Here is a 21,401-nt window from a genome sequence, read left to right as displayed (position 1 = left end):
CAGCTGCAGAAGTGCCAGCTCAGTTGGTAGCCTCAAAAACAAAACATCTCTTGTTTCTCATCACCACTGCGAAATGCTGCCTTCCTGAGCCTTGGGTCTGGCCCTGCAGCTTTCAGGGTAGACAGAATGTGAGATTTTTGCCAATGATGTATTCTTCTTCGTCTGTTTAATATCCGTTATCAATTTAATGTGCCACTCTAATGAGATTTTGCTTTTTCCATCTCCGCCGTAGAGCTGATTACTTAGCATATGTGGTTTTTTTGTTGTTATTATTATTATTTTATTTGTTTTTAAGGAAACTACAAGAGAAGTTGAATGTTTGCTTCGGCTGAAGAGAATGTTTCCCAGGTCTTGGGCAGAAAAAGGGACAGAGGACGGAGGATGTTGCTGGTAGGTATGTCTGACAGGAAGCCATGACTAGCAGTGTGACTGTCAACAGGAAACAAAACTTGACAGCCAATGTGACGCTGACGTGCAGTGCGCTTGCTGTGTCGTGTTGCCAGCTGAACTCTGCGACCTGGGGAGCAGTGTTTGACTACCTGAGGTACTCTGTCTACTCATCTGCAAGAGTTTGAATTGCTCTGTGTCTGGTTCCTCCACCTTGCCGAAGCTAGCGAGCCCTGTCTTTTTTCTCTTGACACCTGCTCCTGTGAAGACATCCAGCAGCCATGTGCAGAGAGGTGTATCCGTGAGCCACCCTCACGGCGGCCGCCGAGTGCTCTGCAGACCTCAGACAGCTTCGAGGTGTCTTGGCCGTTCAGTGCTCTGCAGATATGAACGCTGAGCTTTTCTGGCACGTTCTCACGTTGGCCTGGTCGCTCTCACCATGCTAGTACATGGGAAAGAAGACTTCCTCTCAGACATAGCTTACATCATCCTGGAACTGATCATTGCGGTGCTGGCCATCCTGGGGAACGTCCTGGTCTGCTGGGCAGTCTATTTGAACAGCAACCTGCAGAACGTCACCAACTATTTCGTGGTGTCCCTGGCTGCTGCTGACATTGCGGTGGGAGTGCTGGCAATCCCCTTTGCCATCACCATCAGCACTGGCTTCTGTGCCTTCTTCTATGGCTGCCTTTTCATCGCCTGCTTCGTCCTGGTCTTGACTCAGAGTTCCATCTTCAGCCTCCTCGCTATTGCCATCGACAGAATCATTGCGATCCGCATACCCCTCAGGTAAGCAGGGTGGGCTGGAAGGCAGAGGGGGCACCTTAGTGGGGAATGAGCATCAGTAAAAGCAGATCTCGTGGTAAACTGCAGAAGATAAAACTAATGAGCAGCAGCATTTTTCACCTTGTAATTTGAGAAAACAAACCCAACCCACATTCCTAGGGGCTGCCTTGGTTGCTGGATTTGTGAGTGATTTCTCTACTGTTCACCGCAGCCCTCATGTGGCACGTGCCCGTGGCTTTGCAGCAGTGCTGCCTGGGAGCTGCTGCTCCATATTTAGACAGGAGCACGCTGTACGCTCACGAACGTGTGCTCTGAGCCCTGGCCAGCAGCACAAGTGAGATTGCTGCAGGAAAGTGGAGCTAAAGGGAAGAGAAGCAGCATGTGGCCACCTCAGACCCCACACTATAGAGGTGATGGCTCTTCCCCACCAAGTGGCTGGGGGACAAGCCCTTGGCGAGCATCCACTGCTCAGCAACAGCCAAAGCATCAGTGTGCTGTTAACATTGCCTCAGCTGAAACCAGGGCACAGGGAGGGCACAGTGCAGGGCTGACTCAGGTGATGGCAAATAACGTTATGCATTTTGATACACTGGCTGAGCACAGTCGTGTGAACAGTGAAAAAAATACGCAGCATTGCTTTCCATTCTGATACAGGAATTTGAGAATAGATTTCATGATTTAAAAAAAAAAAATCATCAATTCGTGTCTGTAACTCCTTTTTCAGTAGTTATAAATACATGACCTGCAAATTTAAGAATGGAATGTATACAGCTGCAACCAGATATTCAACTTAAAGATTTGACCATGTCTCTTTACAGGACTTCTATAAGCCCTCTCTTATCAGAGAGAAATATCCCTCGCAACCACACCTTATTCATGTCATCCCCTTTTGGCAGTACACACATCTATGAGCAACTGTTTTCAAGGATGAAGCACAGGAACAGTAACATTTCATCAAAAATCTCTGATGAACACCTTGAGAGCTCACTGAGACTGGCAGCCACTGTCACTGAACCAGTTAGTTACACAAAAACAAGGCCAAATATCCCACTAGTTTTAAGCTTTTGTTGCTCTCTTTTTAGTAAAATATAAAAAATAAATGTATTGTTACTTATATATTACCTATATTGTATAATTTACAAAGGCTGCTCCAAAAGTAATGTCTCCTGTTTAATGATGTTGGCCTGTGATGTCAGAGGTGGATGTTGGTGGTATGGCAGTAGAGAATGGACCTTCCCACCAACGTTCTGCTCCGTTCTGTTGCTGTGTGACAGATGGCAGCAGAGGGGCACTGTGACAAATGGCGTCTGACACGGAAATGCAGATGAAGCAAAGGTGTGGAAACAAATTCCCCCATGTAGAAAAAATGGCCCCCATTGACATGCATTGATATTTGCTGAACGTTTATGAAGTCTAAGGACAGTGCATCTCTTCCGCTGGTGCAGATATTTATGGGCATGGCATACAGGCTCTTATTCGTTGCTAGCAAAAATGAGCAGCTAATGATGGTGCCTATGTTAAAAATGGTGTTTTGAGGCTGAGAAGTTGCTCTATCAAAGAGTATTATTGTGCTTTTCGTATCAGTTGTAGTCTCCATGGAAATAAATAGGAGGCATTACTTTAGGAGCAACATATGTAGATGCAGCCCAAGATGATTCCTCTTCACTTAATGCAGCCCAGGCGAGCCAAAAGGTTGGACACCTGTGTATTAGGTCAAGGGAAGGGCTTGTCCCCATGCCAGTGTTGAAGGTGGTTGTTCTATGGTCTCCACTTTGGAGTTGAAAGGGCAGCCTGGTCTGGTGGTTGGTGACCCTGCACATAGCAGGGGGGTTGAAACTAGATGATCATTGTGGTCCTTTTCAACCCAGGCCGTGCTATGATTCTATGATTTAAATACTTGAGTTTGGAAGCTGGATGTGACTAGCTCCTACTTGGTGTGCATCCAGGGAGGCTGATTTGGGACAAGGGGGAGTTTTGGTATGTGTGCAGGGGCTGTTACTCAGTTCAGCCTTCTGCATTGTGTCTGGACACATCTGCCTGTGGGTGCAAAACAGCACTGCGTTTTGTGGGCTGGGTCTGAATGCTTTGTGGCAATGCTTGAGAGTTGTTCAGCAAGCCTGAGATGCAGAGGAAGCCCTGGGACAGGCTAAGGCTGGCCGAGCATAGGAGCCTCCTTCCTTCCCATCTTGTCCTTAGGAGGACACAGCATGCTCTCACCAGTGGAGAGACTTCCTATCCTGTTGAGTAAGAGATATGGCTGCAAAAATGGAACAAAATTCTCATTATTGTGCTCTCAACTTGAAGGTTTTGGATATCCTCACTCTTGTTAAGTTTAAATCTCTTTGTACCAGCCTGCCCAGTTTAGTTTTGTCCTATCTGAATACATTGCTCACCCAGCACTTACGTTGGTTAACATAAGCCTCCCATTCCCTGCTCTACCTTTCCATGTGGACCAGTGCAGCATAGTCATTCCTGAAGGCTCATCTCAGCTCGTTGGTGCTGCTGTAACATTGCTGTTAATTGCTGATTTCCAAACTTACAGTTGTGTGACAGTCTACTTTTGGTGTGGTCATAAGGAAAAGTGAATCTATTCCATTGCAGAAGGAAACTATCAATGTTAGTACCTATAAATTGGACTGTTTTCACTTTTCTGCATTTCTGCAGATAAATGTTTTCAGTTCATAAACCAGTGTGATAATAAATGCACGAGGAAGCACATGTAGAGCAGCCTTTGGTAGCCTTATCTGATTTGGTTTTGAAAAGGTGCAATGTCATCAATCTCTTCCAAATTAACTCTGGAAACTTTTGTTGACAGTTTAAGCGTTCATATGGTTAGAGAATGACTTTCCAGGAAAGGGACTTTAAAAATCTGGATTTCTGCCTTTTATTATTACTATTATTATTATTATTATTATTAGGCACTGTGACTGTATTATCTTTAAAGTTTAATTTTCTGGAATAGCCAAAGTAAGAGTGTCTTTCAGAAGTCATCTTTCTGGCTTGCCCAGCATTGGGCACTGCACCTGTTTCACTATTTTGTTTTAGAAATAACAGAGCACACCCTCTTCCAGCCCAGAAGCAGTAGAGCCGATTGGCTGCAGAAACCAACAAGTAGATCTGTGGGTTCCTCCTCCTCGTTGTCCTCTATTAGTTTGTCCTTTTACAAAAGGAAGGAAGAAGTTGTCAATTCTGTTTTCCCCAGAAGAGTTTATAGGTGAATGAACATTAGATTTATCGCTTCTGACATGCTGAGAAAGTGAAAGCTATTAGCCCAAGAGGGAGAAGAGGTATGATTCAGACTGCTCACATCTCACTTTTTACTTTCTGGTTGTCTCAAATGCGCATCAAACCAATGTAAGGAAAGTTCTCTCACTAAAAATGCAACCCTTTTGAGTTCTTTAATGGGAAGACCTTCGAGGGGAATGCCTCTTCTCTCCCCCTCAGAGGGTAAGAAACGTAACATCAGACATTCCCAATATAGATATAGATAAATACTCTTACAAATAAATGAGACCTCTTTCCTATATTCTAGGGGGGGGGAAAGCACCAAACGTATTTTTTCTCCTCATTTAACTGTTCCATACCCAATTTGTCCTAAGGCAACCTCACATCTCGATGGACATCTCTGGTTGTGTACACCCACACAAATAAGCTGTAAGCATTAAGGAGGCAGAAGAATGAGATTTCTTATTCTGTTTGGTTTTGGACACGTCAGTATGCAATTGGTGCTACGTTTGGAATGATTTTTCTGTGCTTAAAAGAACCTCCCCCCCCCCAAAATGGCAGTGAGGGAAGGCATGTATAGGTAACATTTAAAAATAGAAGAAAAAAATTGTTAATTGTCAAATAATTAAAACATTCCACAGAATTTAAAGGCTTTCAAAAAGTTCTCAAACATTTGCTGACTCCTGCCAGCTTTCATACAAGTGTAACTCTCTGAAAGTGGCAACAAAGCACTCCCGAGGAAGTGAGGCCAAGCCATTGTTCGGGGTAGGACTGAATGCAAACTGTCTCTAGCATGGCAGGTACCTGAAAACCTGCACTCGCTGATATAAAACCCCTGGGTGTTGGAAACAAAACTGGCTGCGATTCTGAGCTCTGGGATGAAGTCAGGGGCCAAGAACAATTGCCACTTTCCAGGCTCTTTGGTGCCAGGAAACGCTCCGAGGGCACCGTGCCCAGCCATGTGCTCTTGTGCATGCACTGGTGGTGCAGAGATTCCCATGGTGAAGGGCAGGTAGCTCTGATGCACTGGAAGGAGAGAAGGTGTTTCTTCCTGCAACCAAACAGAAAAGTTTTCTCAGGTTACTGCTTGCTCCATGTGCCGGCTTCAGGTGTTGGCCTGTGGCATCAATCCATGTGCTTGCCATGCGGTGCCAACTGCAGGAGCTGGAAGTGGAGACCTTGTCATCTGAAGGGAGGTACTTTGGAGACAGCTGACTTTCTTAAATGGTCACAGATGAGCATCTGAATCAGTGGTTTAACATTTTATTGCCACTTTGACCCACTTGCTTCTTTCCATGCTCACCATAAGCCTTTTGACCTTATGCCAAGCACTTCCTACACATGCTCATATGTTGTCAAATAGATTATGAGCAGATTCGGCCCAATACGAAATGATAATTTGCTTTCTCCTTCTAACAACCACGGGCATGGCTTTGAGAGCAACATGAATTGTCCATGGCTTTGTGTGCTGCATTGGAACTTGCTGCTGCCAAAGTTGTGGTCTGGAAGCTGGTAGTGCTGTGAGCAAAAGAGCAGTGCCTGCCCACTGCCATTGCTTCTGCTGCTCAGAGCCCTGTACGTGGCTGTGGGATCCCACCCTGCCTGCCCCCATAGCACGATCAAGTACCAGGTCAGGTATTATCTGGTAACAAGGGAGGATGTTTCTTGACTGAGAGTTTTGGGAAAGAGTTGTTTGAGTGGTGTGTGAGAAGATCTGGGTTTGATATCCTGCTCTAGGATTTCTCAAGTGATCTGGGATTGTCAGTGTCTCTCACTTTTCAGATACATGCTATAGGGATAGAATACCCTCCTGCCCCTGTGACTGCAGCTGCCAGGGGCGTGTGGGCTGTTGGGCACTGTGCTCAGCAAACAGTGTTTGCAGTGAGTTGTTCAGAAGCACTGAGCACTGCTGGAATTCAGATCGAAGCGCAGTGCCCTCCATGTGCAGCACGTCGCTCCCTTGGCTGATGTGAGCTCTGCATGTGGTGGGGCCTTTTGGCTGAGGGGAGCCATGCTGCCAGCCGGGGCTGGGTTTGGAAGACAAGCAGCACACCAAGCAGAAGCTGTGATGATGAGTTAGGCCAGCTACAAATCATGTAACGGATGGAAGGATTTTAACCTCTCTCTGAGGAACCTGTGGTTCTCATACCAGCTCTGCCTTCTACCCTGCTTCAAGACTTACAGATCAGACAGGTGATGTGCTACACTTTCTGCTTCAGTCATTATTTTGATGGCAAAGCTTAGGAGAGGGATCATGAGGTATCACATCTTCAGCCAGTTTAATTTAGGCAGCACAGGGGAGTTGTGCATACACAAAAGCAGCTGCTCCCCTGGAGACAGTGCGCCAGTCTGCTGGTGGGAGAGCAGCAGGGCAGGCAGAATTATCTGGGGGAAGATATCCATGCTCACACGTATTTGCACAAGTGGGTTTGACTTCATGGAGGAGGCAGATACCCCAACCCCACACCCACCTCCACCCCGAGTGTCTCTGCACACGTGTTCTCTGTGCCTGCAGTTTCACCAGCAGAAGTTGTTGTTTGTGTAGCAAGTCCAGTATTTCCAGGAAGCATGAGAACTGCTCGTGCACAGGCAATCCAGCGCTGTCTGGACACATCAGACATGCTACAAAGTCATTCTCCAGCTATGCAGAGCATGGGCTGTAGGTGTGAGCAGCTCCTTTCAGCGGGCTGCACCTCCTGCATTGGGGTGCCAGCAGCTCAAACTGAGTGATGCTCCCTGAAAGCCCTGACCTCATCATCCAGAGCTGTACAGCACTGTGGGTACAGGCAGCAGTTTTGTCCTGGGGGCCAGAAAGACACCCAGAGAGGTGCTACACACAGTGTTGTGAGCTTTTGCTCTTAGCCCTTGGAGATGCTGAGCATTATGGAAATGTACTGATGAATTGATAGCACTGCCAACTTGGTACAGTGCAGCTGGGAAGCAGAAGGCTGCTTGGGTTAAGTGCTGTTCCTAAGCCTTGTAAAGTTTGTTGCATGGGAATCCCCAGAGGGTAAGAGGGAGGGAGAAGCTGGAGTGGGGCGGGGGGAGTTGTTTGCCTGGAGCAGTGATGAATGTATTTTTAGTGGAAGGGATGGGACATCTCCAGTCGTGGGATAACAGCTGCACGATTTCAAAATTCCTCTGACAAGATGTAGCCAATTCCAGGGCTGGAGGGTTTTGTGATTTTTTTTTTCTTCTTTTTTTCCAAAGCTCCAAGTGCCTTTGGCCAACCTCTTGTTCCCCAAGGGTATTTTTCAAAGCACAGATGCTGTTTCACTGTGTTAATTAGCTCTGAATGTAAGCAGTTTCTCTGCTAGCATCCATGCTGTGCTCTCAGCCTCCTGTAGGCACTGAGTAGGTTCCATCTCTTGCTAGAGAGAACTTTTTATGTCCCAGGATCAGCTGAATCCCCCTCTAATTTCTGGAAGGTGGATTTCAGTGTATTTTGAGTGCTGGGAATTGTGGTTGGCTCCCTCAGCTGTTCCTCCTTTTCTGTTTTTGAAATGCAGCTGTGGAATGGAGGATGGAGCCTGCCAGGTTTTATATCAGCCAGGTTGTTTCCAGAGCCCACCAGCAGGGATTTAAAGTGCATGTAAGATCTCTGTTCATTGCAGTGCCTGGAGAAAGCAGCATCTCCCTTCCCCTGCTCTGAACTGGTGTTAGGATAGGAGCATGAACCTGTGGGAGGGGCTGTCTCATCGAGAGATGGAAAGATTTCTGTGGCTGGTTGGATTATTATTATTATTTTTAATGTTTATTTGCTGAGAGAATTCTGGAGACAGAGGGAGAAGGAGGACTGGGTAAACACTGGTAGCCCAGAGCTACTGTGGTCCAATTGCAGACACATGGGGTCAAACGCAGTGTGGGACCCACACTGGACAATGTGGGAATCCAGCCATCTACTTTCTATGCTAAGTGTTACCAAGTAAAGGAAATTGCATTGAAATGTTAAACTGTTGCCCTGATTTACATTTTCAGAGAGAAGAACTGGTGGAGTCAGCTCAGGACTCGCAGTAACCTGTGAGGCCTTGGGAACTGGCTGATATTTCAAACAAACAAAGGTCCCTGGCTGCCCTATCAGGTTCTTACCATGTTGCTTATTGTCTTGTTCAACAGATCTTGGTGGATTTATTGCTAGGAGCTCTGGCTTGAGCTAGGTATATCGATGTCTCCATCACCGAGGTTACCTTTGGTGTATGCAGTGCAGCCCGCAGTGTTCCTGTGGTCAAAGCACTCTCCTTAGCTTAACTCCTGTTTTATGAGAAAGATATGGGGTTAGCTTTGCTGCAATGGTGAGGAAAACTGCTGGCCTTGTCTCAGTTATTTAAGGAAGGCTGGTGATGCTGGACTTGTTGAAAGCGGGAGCAAAGTGAAATAATGTGCAGGGGAATGCCAGCCTGGCCTCTGCAACTCAGTCAGCAACAGACTTTCCCTGGAACCCACCTAGGTTATGGGGCCAGTGGCACTGTGCCTCCAGTCCTTTGGTGCTGTTTGGCTTACAGATGGATTAATGGTGAGACAGACAGCAATTCTGTGCTAGAAGCCTGCTTCCTTGGCAGAATGGAGGAGCCATGTCTATGCCTTTGGCATAGGAGCCATAGTGGCCTTCACCACCAAGGGTCAGAACAGTGATGCCAGTTATCCAGGCCGCAAGATCTTCATGGGTGACCAAGTGACACAGTGCAATGAAGCTGAAAACCATTTTAATTTCCCTGCTTTTCTGTAGCCTATTCACTGCCTAAAGGAGCAAGGAGGGAAGTAGATGGCATGCAGTGTCACTGTGGAGCCCATGCTGGGCTAGGTGGGTTCTACACAGCAGTTCAAAGGCCTGGCTGAAGAAACCGATGCCTTTCTTGCTGTCTTCTTCCTTCTAGGGCACTGGACCATCGTCTGGGTGTCAGGGGCTTATTGAATGACAGTGGTATAATTCTCATTCTTTCCTCTGCTTTACAGGTACAATGGCTTGGTGACGGGCTCTCGAGCCAAAGGTATCATTGCCATCTGCTGGGTATTATCTTTCATCATTGGCTTGACACCAATGCTAGGGTGGCACAAGCGTTCCCAGATTGAAGAGGTGGGTGCTAATAAGTCCTCTCCCATCAACTGCAGCAACAGTATGGTGGCATGTCTCTTTGAGGCTGTGGTCACCATGGAGTACATGGTCTACTACAACTTTTTTGCCTGTGTGTTATTGCCTCTTCTCCTCATGTTTGGCATCTACTTGAAAATCTTCATGGCAGCCCGACGGCAGCTCAAGCAGATGGAGAACAAGATGGTGCATGGGGAACGCTCACGGTCCACTTTGCAGAAGGAAGTCCACGCAGCCAAATCTTTAGCCATCATTGTTGGGTTGTTTGCAGTCTGTTGGCTTCCACTACATATTATTAACTGTTTCACCCTTTTTTGCCCAAACTGTGCTCATGCTCCCCTCTGGCTGATGTATCTGGCCATTATCCTGTCTCATGCCAACTCGGTTGTAAATCCTCTAATTTATGCCTACCGAATCAGGGAGTTCCGATACACCTTCCGTAAAATCATCAGCCAGCATATCCTGGGGAGGAAAGAGCAGTTCAAAGCAGGAACAGCCAGCATTAGGACTTCCACGCATGGTGGGGATGAAGAGAATGCCAGCATACGAATCAGTGAGTATGCGTTAGAAGTATACACCAATGGAGAGATTCACAGGGATCCTGAAAAGCAGGACTTAAACAAATGCAAAGCTGTCTTGGAATGGCACCAGAATGGAAATGCTCTGGACATGGAGACAAATGGGCATCTCCCACGTTCCTGCAAAAATGGGATTCTCTCAGATGCATGTGTGAACAGGGATCTTCACCATGAAGAGTTAATAGATGCCCAGGTGTCTTTCTCGGATCTAGAAACCACAGCCCTTGCAACAGCTGATGTTTCCTGATGAATCGTTCACAGTCTTCCTGGTATAATTATTTTATTTTCCATGGGTGGCCTCTGTCATGGCAGAAGATGAGGCTGGGGGGCGGGGGGAGAGATGTGTATTCAAGTTACTGTGGAGAAGGGGTCCTTACCCAGGACTGTCGTGGCAATCCTAAATACTAGACTGGAGAAAAGCCAAGAGACCATTGAAACAGACTGAGAAAGGAGGGACACGTTATCCATCGATGACCTATCTGTCACCAAGAGCAGTGGCAGGGTCAAAGATGGCATTCCAAATTGAGCACTGGGAGACTGCTGATGCAGGGCGTATCATGACATTATGCTGTACTGTGTGTCTGTGGTTGTACGTCAGTTTTGCTGTCTTTACCAACAGAAATAAAACCATGGCTGAAAGCATTCACTTGATTGTAAAGAGCAACAAGGAGGAGCGTCTAATTCTTTGGCCCTGCAACAAATGGAAGGAAGATAGCAACATCTGTTGGCCAGGAAGGATGCCATCAGGTGCTTGGACAAGAAAGGAGTTTACCTGATGGGAGCTTTGCATACCTTCAACCATGACATTTTGTCTTTCAGTTCATGTTTTTAAAGCTTATACTGCAACAGGTTGCTCAGATGTTTTTTCTTGTCTTGATTAGATTACATTGCGTTAAGTTATAAAGATGAACAAGAACTCACATCCATTCCCTGGGCACTCAATGTTCCAGATGCACAAGACAAATGTAACCTCATAGTTTCACCCTATCCAACAAATAATGAAAACTGAGACTTAAATGGAGTTCCCTTAGCAAAAGGACAGTCAGCAGGACTTGGTGCTAGAGCATGGATGGTCTTTGTCACCAGGGGTGGTTGTGCCCTGAGTTGCTGTGAAGAGTCATCAGGTGTGAGGTGTCTGCAGGCTGGTGGGCACTGTCTGGCTACTGCTGTTTCCTCTGTGTCTGTGCCTGCCCTGGGTTCCCAGAGTGCAAATTAATTCCATGATCTGAAGTTGTCATTCTCACTCAAAAGGCTATGGGACACTTTTTTGTTGTTGTTTCTTGATGGGGAGGCAGGATTGGGGATGACACAAAGTGACACATACCTACTTACTTTTGGAATCCCAGCTCTGTCTGAACATCTTTTTCTCCTGTGGTTTCAGTTGTTTCCTGATGTGCTTTACTGTGAAGCCTGATGTATCCCAGCAGTGCAGAGGCCAACAGATCTCAGTCTGTCTGGTTAGAAGATACTCTGAGGAGCTGGAAGCAGTCAGTGTTAGTAGAAATCTGCTTAGAAACTGCAGTAGTATCTGTAAGAGAACAGGCAAATCTGCTACAGCAAAGGTATGCACTGATATGATTTGTCGTAGAGGAGTTTCACAGCAGTTTAGTAATTTTTCTGTATCACCCATGAAGCCTTGGTAGCTCAGGGATAGCAGAGTGCCATGTTAGCTTGTGTTCTACCTAAATATTTTCCAGTCTTTGTTTTCCAGACCAATACTCTATGTCCTGTGCCATCAGCCTTCCAGGGAGATGGGCAACAATGGTCCTACTAGAAAGTTAGAAGTCTGGCAATTCTGAGGATCAGGAGTTTTTCCTTAGCTGAAAATATCAGAGGTGTCAGCCTACAAGCCTGGCTCCTCCCCGCGTCTCTCTATTAACATTTCAAAACCCAAATAATCTCATTTTTAGGAAGGAAATTGGAGCTGGATTTTGATATTTGGAGAATAGCACATTAGGTTTGTGTATTCTCCATCCATGTTTATTTTAAATATTGTGAGTTATTAGAATGAAAATTAAGTTTTATTTGAAGAAAGTTTTCTTTTTTTTCCAGTCTGTCTGAATGAAGGTGAGGAGTGGTTTATAATATTGAATGTGTCCAAAGTATGTGACTGCTCTAGGCTAGCAAACAGCTTACTGTGAGATGGATAAGAGGATGCGTTTGCCACCACAATACTTAGCAGAAGGACAGGCAAGTATATGGAACAGTAGCCTCCAGAGTTTAATTGAATTGCTGCTTTCTTGGCATGGCTCTACCATGTAGTCTAACATCAGAGGTGTGGATTATCACTCTAGCACCATTAGCAAAATGCTGTAGGCAGGCCCTCCCTCTGCAGGGTGACTTGGGATCTTGTTGCTCTTCATCTTCCTTGATGGAATATTTCTGTCAGCTCTGTGCAGGATGGCTCCTCTGGCCTCCTGAAACAGCAGCAGAGGAATTCAGTCTGAAAAACGGGGATCTGATCTCTTTAGGCCTCATCTGGGAGCTGAAATGTTTCTAAGAATAACACAAGATTACATCCGGTATTCATGTCAATAACAATTAGGTTCACAAAGAAGCAGAGCAGGGAAGGAAGTGTGGGAAAATACCAGTGTTGCTCGTGTGCTGGAACACAGGCAAGTGCAGAAGTGTCTCCTATTGAGCTTTAGTTGCCATTGTGAAGGGATGTTTTATGCCATGTCGCATCAGACTTTCAACAGCTGATGTAGGTTGGTTGCTTTCTATTGTTTCCTGAGCTTCTTCACACTCAATTGTGGGTTCCTTCTTGCTTGGTTGCCACAAGAATTGAATTGGTCTATATTGATGTGACAAAATTAAGATTGCCCCTCTGGAAAACTATCCTGCCCAACCAAAGTAAGATTGCCATGCAAACTTAGAGTTTCCAGATGTCCTGAAATCAGTTTTTCTGTCACTGTTTGAGTTGTGTCCCGAGTGTATCCAGGCCCTTTCACTATTAATGATCTAGATTTCAAACAAAGAGGGGCCAGGGGATGTGTGTAGGAGGATGTGCAGTGGTGGGAAGGAGACAGAGTGTTTTGTATGGAATTGGAAGTCTGTAGTCGCAGGAAGGAGCGCATGGCCAATTGCACCACATGCTGCATGCCTTCTGGCAAGCATATGTCTGAGATGGACCTTCAGAAGATGTTTCCAAAGTTGTTGGGGGGAGCGTGAGCCTTTTGAACAGAATTTTGGAATTCTTATTTCTTGTTTCATGATTTCAAGACTTCCTTCCTTTTATTGAAAAAGAAGTTTTAGAGTCCCATGAATAAAATGTGCTCTCTGCTCTTGAGAAATGCACCTCTTCCAAACTACACAGAGCAAGAGTTGTTTGAAAAGTTAGAATTAATGTTTTTTTTCCTAACTTTCCAACTCATATTCCCATTTTTCTTCCAGCTGGAGATTTAGCTGATGAAATAGCTATTCTGGATAAACAAAGATGGTACAAGACAGAGGGAAGAGTGAGGTGACCATCAGGAGAGGATAGAGAAGATCTCCTTAGGAATCCAAGGTGCAGTGGGTCCAGAGAGTAAGAGCTGGGGTAAGAAGAGACTGATTTCATTAAACTGGAACATGTTGCTAAAAATGGCTCAAAACCCATAGAGAGATGCAGTGCCTCGTTTGGTGAGAGGGCATTCCATGAATTTCACCATTCCCCTGAGATTCCTAGGCTCCAGGGTTTGTCTGCTTTATAGGGTTTTAGAGAAAGTAAAATTCTGATCAGTTGCCAAGGAGTAATTTTATCATGAGGTCTCTTTCCTCAATAGGGCACCGTTTTTTTGTGTGTGCAAGTAAATGCACTTAGAATTTTGTTCTGTGCTTTCTTTTGGATTGGCAATATCTCAGAGTTCTGTGCAAGCTTGAACTGCTTTTGAATGGAGCCAAGTGAGATGAGAAGGAGATGAGGTGAGCCTGACACTGTTTTTACAGAGAGCATGGTAGGACAGTTGGGGTACTGTAGACAGAAAGGACTTGCCACTGGTCCTAGCTGGTGCTAGCAAGCTTATTGTGCAGACAGGTTTGAGAGTTGCATGGAGTGCTCTGAATCTTTGATCTTTCTTTGAAAAGAAGCTCTGGGAGATGCTGGAGGGTACAGGAAAGTCTCTAAGGTGCGGAAATAGACTGAGGTGTTAGGGTTTGATGGGAAATCTCGATGTGGAAGGAAGATTTGTAGGGTATGTGTTTGGGAGGATATCATGGGAGCAGGAATGTGCTGGGAAGAGCTGAGGTTTGCACTGATGGCCTCAGAGGAGTGGGGATGGCTGAATAAGGACTCTGGAAGGGATTTATAGTCTTATGGCTCTCCTGGGTCACTGCAGAGGGGCAGCCTTGCCCTGATAACTGCAGAGGGTTGGCTTAGTGTGGTTTATATGTGACTGAGGAAGAGGTGTTTTTTTCTGGATTATCTCATTTTTAGATGCATTGTCTCATTTCATAAGCACAGTCAGGTGAAATGAGCCCTTCTGCTTCATGAGCATCACCCCCCCACACACCATCCTACCCCCTAAAAAAATCAATTCAGCCGTGCTTTGTGGGAAGGACAAGCATACTGTAACAGCTGTGATGCATTGAAACTGTAGAATACTCTCTAGAGGTGTTTGGTACATTAGCTGCCTAATAGTTCTCTCCTGATTTGTTCTGGGCATCAGTCTGCTCTGAGGCAGACCAAGGAGCTTTGTCTTCCTGGCCCTGAGCTTCTGACCTTTTTTACAGTAAAACACATCAAGAGTAACTAAAATGACACCAGTTCCTGATTTGCACAAGGCAACTAAACCCTAAATGAGGCAGTGTTCTGTATAGCTTCCTGTGTTATTCGTCTGCTGGGACTCTTAACACAAGAATGTGTTGCATTCAAGACTGGAACCTGTTGATCTGAGAACATCCTTTGCTTCCCCTGTTCTGTCTCAGGAGCTGGTGTTCCTGCCCCTGTGTCTGTGGAGGGTTGTCTCTGTGGTCTGTCAGCCAAGGCACTACGAACACCTGCTGCACATGCTGTCACTAAGAAACACTTACTCTTTTAATTTAAATGTTTTACGAATATAGTTGTTGTTTTTCCCTCTGTTTGTCAGTTACCAGTGGGAGGGGAGGGAAAGGGGTGGGAGAATCTGTGCATGCATATGTATTTAAAGTGCATTGACCAAAGTTTGTTTTCTTTCTTGAACCTGTGAAGTTTTAATATCTGTGAAGTCATCAGACTGCTGGGCAGTGAGGAGCCACTGGTGCTGCTGGGTCTGTCTTGGTTACATTTCTTAATAAGCATTAAAATAATAAAATATATTTGTAAAAGTGAGCATGAGTGTCTTTGTCCAAGGGAGATCTGTCTATTTTGTGAACATTTTATTATTCTTTTATTAGCTTTTTCCATAGGCTTATTCTTCCGGAGAGCTCTGTCCCTGGCACTACCTATTAAAGATGTCAGCATGGACAAGGTGATGGACCCAGACAGACTGGGAGCCCCTCACAACTCTGACATCCTGGGATCTGTCATGCTGGCAGTAAGCAAAAATGTTTACAGCTGTGTCCTGAACACAAGGTAGAGTGCTGTATTTTCCCAGAACACTGCAGTGTCAGGAACGGTGCTACATAGCAGAATCTGGAAGAGGTACCTGGAACACAGCTATGACTGGAGCATCTCAGCCTTCTGGCTCTCCTTCCACGCATCAGGCCTCCCTGTAACATCACTGCTTCAGCCCTCTGTCTGCCAGTGCTGCTTAGACTGGGCTTGCCCCAGCGTGATGTCAGCCAAAGTAGTCTGGAAATGGAAGCAGTGAATCTAGATACTACTGGTGCTTCTCAGGCCAATTCTAAGCAACGTTGACAGAATGCAGCAGGAATAATTTCCAGCTTTTCACAGCTGGCAGCTCCTAGATGAGTATGGGGGGGCTAGTGAAAGTCTGTACGATCCAGGAGCATTTGGAATTGGGAAGTGTTGAAATGGAAGTTCACCAGATAACCATCAGCTAATGCCCATTCCCTCTTCCCGTTCACTTTGCAGCTGGTCTGGAGGCCCCAGTGGAGGCCCTGCTTCGTGGAGAGGTGCCGGCACCCTGGTGCTGTGTGGCCAGCTGTGCCCGAGCTGTTCAACCAACTGTGTAATTGAAAAGCTTTTTGATTTTTCCCCTCCTTTTGCAAACAGCCTGCGTTTTGTTCTGCGGCATCAAAGGCCAGGAGCTCGGAGGAACAATGGGTCTGCAGGAGCCCTGGGGAACAATGGCTGTACCTGGTCCTGGGAAGAAAGCAAGTACTTGGAAGAACAGAGAGAGCTCCCAGTTCAGCAACACAATTGGCCTCATCTGGAAATCTAACTTCGGAGATCTACACCTTGGCATGGTCACCCAGAGAAACTGAACTGCAGAGCTGCTGCCGTAGACTGAGCTGAGAGACAACTTAGCTCGTCAGTGCAATATTTACTGCACTACTGGGAACTGATGACATTATTGAGTGTTGAAATAGGATGGAGCAGTGGAGGATGGTGTTTTCCCTGCAAACAGGTGGATGGTATGCTTTGTCTAAAAGGTGTTTTACAGCTTTAAAGCAGCAGGATCTTCTTTGTCACTTGAACAGGAAGCCTTTGCTGCTAAGAATAGCGCATACAAGCGCCTGCTGTGCTCACACCTACTATGTATTTCAAGGAGAAATTTGGGGGGGTTAAAAGCTCTGAGCATCTTTTCTGGGGCCCTATGGACCTCACCATTTACTTTCACTGGAAAGATTCCCCACTGTCTTGCATTTGGCTGAAGTGAACAAGTGAGATTCCCAATGTGTGACTTCTGCCAGCTCGGATCCTGGGAAGAGTCCACCTCTGATCCCTGAAGTTAGATGATGCAACTCACTGCACATTGGGGTCTCACTGAATATAAGTGGAGTGTGTTATTCTTCCTGACTTTCCAGTCTCCTCTTCAGTGCTGTTCTGGGAAGAAAGGAGGATGCTTCTGGATATTGGAGTCGTTTCCTCAGGAATGACCCAGTGGATGGGACTGCTGTAGGATTTTTTGGCTGCAGAGCGCACTACTCTTGTGAGCAGTATCATTGCTCTGCTGTGAAACTGCAGTGTTTGCCACTGAGACCCTGCTGAGTGACAGGAAAGTTCTACCCAGATCTCAGAAAATCAGAGGTTCACTTTGATAAGTAGAGTCCTCACAGTGCGTGAAACCAAATGAGCTGTGCCAAGTGTGGGGCTGAGAATAGCATGGTGATATTTTGGCAGGTGAAAGGCAAAGAACTTTTGATCTCCAGGTTCAGAGAAAACTGTGTAAAGATGAGGTTATTTGGAGTGCAGATCCATACTGTGTGGTCTGAGCCCGATGCACTGAACTCCAGACCTGGGACTGTGGTTTTTGGGAGTTTCCCGCTGCTCTCCAGAGAGGTGACTGCAACTTCTCCAGAATTCTGGGCAGCCTTTAAGCCTGCTGGCTTGGAAACTGAAGCACCAGAGCTGCAATCACTCAGGTTTTGTTTGCCAAGGATTTACCCAGAGCCCTGGGCAGCTCTTGACTTTTTGCCTTACCTAAGGCAAGGAGATTAGATAACAGCTTGGAATGAGAGTGAAGAAAGTCCATGCACATGGAGTATCTTGCTGCCTCAGCTGTTGGTGAGGTCATGGGGATGCCTTTTGGGCTGGTATTAGTCCAGGATATTATTCTAAATGGGAGTTCAGCATATCTTGGTTGGATACTTTGCTGGAAAACTTGCACCTGCATCATATGGGCATTTGGCATCATCTAGGCTTTGGAAGTCTCGTGTGCCTGTGCTTTGGAGTTTTAAGGGGTGCAAGACCATGCAGTGTGGTGGTTATATCCAGGAGACGTGAGGGGAGGCCTAATAAAGAGACAACTGAGTGGCCTGGATTGGTTCTATGAAGAATGCAAAACAATCCTGGGCCATCTCAGAGTAAGCTGCACTCATGGTGCCTCTTGAACCCATGTCCTGTTATTGTTGGTGTGGAACATGAGTGTCTGGGCCAATGAAAATAAGGAAGGCAGCTTGACAGACACAGATTTTATCTTTTGAGATTCGTCATGACCTTTCTAGTGTTTAATAAATAAAGTTGACTCAGGAATTGGCAAGTGCCCTATAACATGCAGTCCCGGTGTCGGGACTCGGCAGAATGTTCTGCTTAGCAATGCACTCTGTGAGCTTTGTTTGCCAAGTTCCTATTTTGGAGGTGTGCTGAAGGGCTGAGCAATGGCAGATGCTGAACCTTCTGCAGGCAGGTGCACTGGGCCCAGCATCTCTGCCCATGCTGATCCAGGCTGGATGAAGGTCATGCTGATGCAAACTTTAATTGCTGGGCAAGAAAAAGAAAAGGCATGTCTTGCAAAGTAAGAATGCTGCTTGCACTGGTGCAAATCCTGGGGCAAGGAGAACTTCCATCCTTTCTCATTACTGTATAACCCATCAAGCATTTCAATCAGCACCGAACAGTATTGCTTCCTGTATTGCCTTTTGAGCAGCTCTGCCATGCACTGTGGATCCTGCGATATTAAACATCTCCATCATCCAGAGGATGTGGCCAATTTTGCAGGTGACAGGAATGGCAGCTCTGAGGCTTGCCTGCTGCCGGTGAATCCCTGCCAAGCCATCTCCTCTGCTAACTGATTGAGAGCAATCACAGCCAGGTTTCCTGAGCTAACCCTGGTGGCAGGGGCAGCAAAACACAGTGCTCCATTGAAAACAACTGGGAATCGTTTACTGCTAAACTTGAAGCCATTCTGTGATGGTAACATATCAGACTGAAGTTACTCTGCAGAGCAAAAACGCGCTGGAGAGGTGGAGGTGAGTGTTTGTGTTCCCCATCCCAGAGAGACCACAGTGGGTTCACAATGATTATGGATGAGCCAAAGGCAGAGCTTCAAGAGAGGACTGCTCAGCACTGATTGCATGAGTGCTCAGCACCTTGAAGTAAAGGACAACTGGTTGCTTCATTTCTGAGGTGTCTGCCATATGGGAGCAGTCCAGTATTCCAAGTGTTTCCTGCCTTTCTTTATATTCATGCCAAAAGCACTAATAGAAATAGGGTGGAGACGAAAAATCGCAGACCCTCCTGAAGATCATCCTCTTAATTCCAGAAGGATCAAAATGCTAAAGGTTGCATTAGAAAAACAGAAATAGTCTTTTCTCCCACCACTGGTAACTCAATGCCACAACTAAAGCTGAGAGTCAGCTGCTTCTTCTACAGCTGTGTTCTTTCTGAATTCATGAGAAATAGCATTTTGATTTCCTTCCAGAGGAAATATACAGTAATATCCCTGACTTGCACTGAGACCTTCCTATCTGTAGCACTAACCCATGTCACATTCAACTGCAACTGAGTTAAACCCAAGGTCCCCTTTTCCTTATGGATTGAGCCAATGCTTGGGAATTGAGGCTTTTCACAATAAATCTTTACATCTTGCTTCCTCTGAGCACTCATTTCCCATGCTGGTTCCTTCCCTTCCTACGTTCTCCACTTGCAGGTGATCCCACCTTTCCTGCAGCATGCGAGACCCAGGCAGCACAAGAAGTTTATCTGAGATGCTGGGGCTGTCCATCCCTTTCCCATGGTCCAGCACTACCCGAGCTTCCCCCAAAAAGTGTAGCAGTGACGTTCCTGTAAATGTTCACTGTGTGGCTCTGTGGTATGGGCTGTGCTGTCTGCACGCTAACAGCAGTCTCCGCTTCCCTTGCAGAAGGACCAGCACTTGATCTGGAAGCACCACGCGGGACTTACGATCCTCCCAGGACGAGTTTGATGGTTTTCTTCCCATCAGAAGCATGAGGCTGTGCTCTGGGGTCAGGATGTCGGTGACACACAGATGACACGGAGCACTGAAGCCTGCGTGTGAATCAGGTCTTGGAAGAGGCTGTGCTCTGTTTGCCGCACAGACACTTTCACTCTCTCTGAAGGGAGGTCCTCCTGCACGTAGCCACGCAGTCGGTGTTTTCCAGGTGGCTGCTGTGCACCGGATGTGTGCCCGTGCTGCAAAACACGTGTCCTTGTTGTGCTTCCTCGAGAGATGCATCTGCTGATGTCAGCTTCCAGGTAAGGCACGCAGGAACCCGCTTCGTGTTGGCATCTGTGGCCTCTGCCCTCTCCTGGTCCTAAGGAAGTTAAAAGTGACCTAAGGTTGTTTTTCTCTGAGCCGTGGCTAATGCTGCAGATGGGGAAGCAATGGCAATTTTCCAGCAGGTGAGACCCTCCAGGCCATCTAGCCAGACAAGAAAAATAAACACAGGAAATAGCATCCGTGCAGTCAGATAACTGAGAAACAAGCGGCTGGGAGCAATTCGGCTGTGTGTGTGTCGGGGGGACGGAGCTTGGAGCAAGCAGATGTCAGGCCTTGTTACGGGGAAAGGGCCTGGATGTGGGTGAGCTAGTGCTTGCTAAGGGCAAAGACTGGATGTTACCCTTGTCTTTCTGTCCCAGAATCAGTACTTGTGTCTCTGCCTACATAGACACTGCTCAGTCTCACCCGTGAAACCCATTCCCTGCACTCCTGTTGGCCTCTGCTGTGTGGCATGTCTGCAGGCCCTGTGTGCTTCTCAGCTTTGTCCCCAGTGGTATTGCTGGGCAGTGTTGTGGTGAGGCATCTGCTGCTCCATCCTGTGCTCAGAGAGATGGAGGAACCACCTGCGGTGCTCGAAATAGCTCTGCCTGGGCAATGCAACCCAAGTGGTGTTGGTAGAGGGAGGCATTCCCATGCCTCATAAAGAGGCTTTTGTTGGGAGGATCTAAGCTGAGCTCCATGCCTTGCCAGCTGTGGAGAGGAGCAGATGGGTCTGCAGTATAAAAATAGATGGAAGCAGACTTGTTCTGCTTCTTTTCTTCACCAGCACAGTCCCAGAGGTGCCTGGTCATCTGAACCAGCACAGGGAACTGGGTGCTTTGCAGCTGCTAGTCTGCCTGGAGCCCACTAGCTATTGTCAGAGACAGGAATTTATCTCTGTCCAGTCCCATTCCCTCTACAGCTGCCGTGTGGATGGTCTTATTTGCTCACAGCTGCTGGCAGCGTGTTACATCCCATTTCCCTGGAGCAGCACAAACAGGAGGAGGATGTTTCTATGAGATCCCATGCCCCCAAGCTGCTGTACCCTCAAGAAGCAGGGTGTCGTTCTGCAACTTTGTCTTCTGAACACACCGAAGCCATGTCAGTGTGCCTTGAGTATTCAGCTCCTCACTTGGCATCCCCACTCCATCCCCTCCTGCTAACTGAATAAGGATCACATGGATGCTTCCCAAACGAGCTTTTGTAAGGCACTAATTTGATCCACTCAGGGCATCTTCCTGTAACGGATGTTCCTGAGGTAATTGAAGGTGAGGTTGCATGGGTGGGGGAGGAACAGGGCAGGACTGCTGGCAG

At 46.8% G+C, this 21,401-nt stretch overlaps 1 protein-coding gene across 5 annotated transcripts in view; it reads left to right on the top strand.

The window, feature by feature from the left end:
- ADORA2A (adenosine A2a receptor) overlaps positions 1–15,352 on the top strand; it is a 28,887-nt gene extending 13,535 nt beyond the window's left edge. For 2 of the 5 annotated variants that reach the window (XM_040648132.2, XM_040648131.2), the window contains exons 2-4: positions 296–390; positions 504–1,176; positions 9,352–15,352. In XM_040648132.2, the coding sequence (XP_040504066.1) occupies positions 827–1,176; positions 9,352–10,312 (1,311 nt within the window). In that variant the 5' untranslated portion in view covers positions 296–390; positions 504–826 and the 3' untranslated portion in view covers positions 10,313–15,352. Of the gene's footprint in view, positions 1–295; positions 7,991–9,351 lie in introns of those variants that run through there. The other 3 variants (XR_005840036.2, XM_040648130.2, XM_046901333.1) reach the window with 3 other exon arrangements.
- Positions 15,353–21,401: the final 6,049 nt, after the last annotated feature.

This window comes from Gallus gallus, chromosome 15 (genome assembly GCF_016699485.2).
Source record: "Gallus gallus isolate bGalGal1 chromosome 15, bGalGal1.mat.broiler.GRCg7b, whole genome shotgun sequence".
NCBI lineage: Eukaryota > Metazoa > Chordata > Aves > Galliformes > Phasianidae > Gallus > Gallus gallus.
The sequence above is the reverse complement of the archived record's forward strand: the minus strand, read 5'-3'. Positions and strand labels throughout refer to the sequence as shown.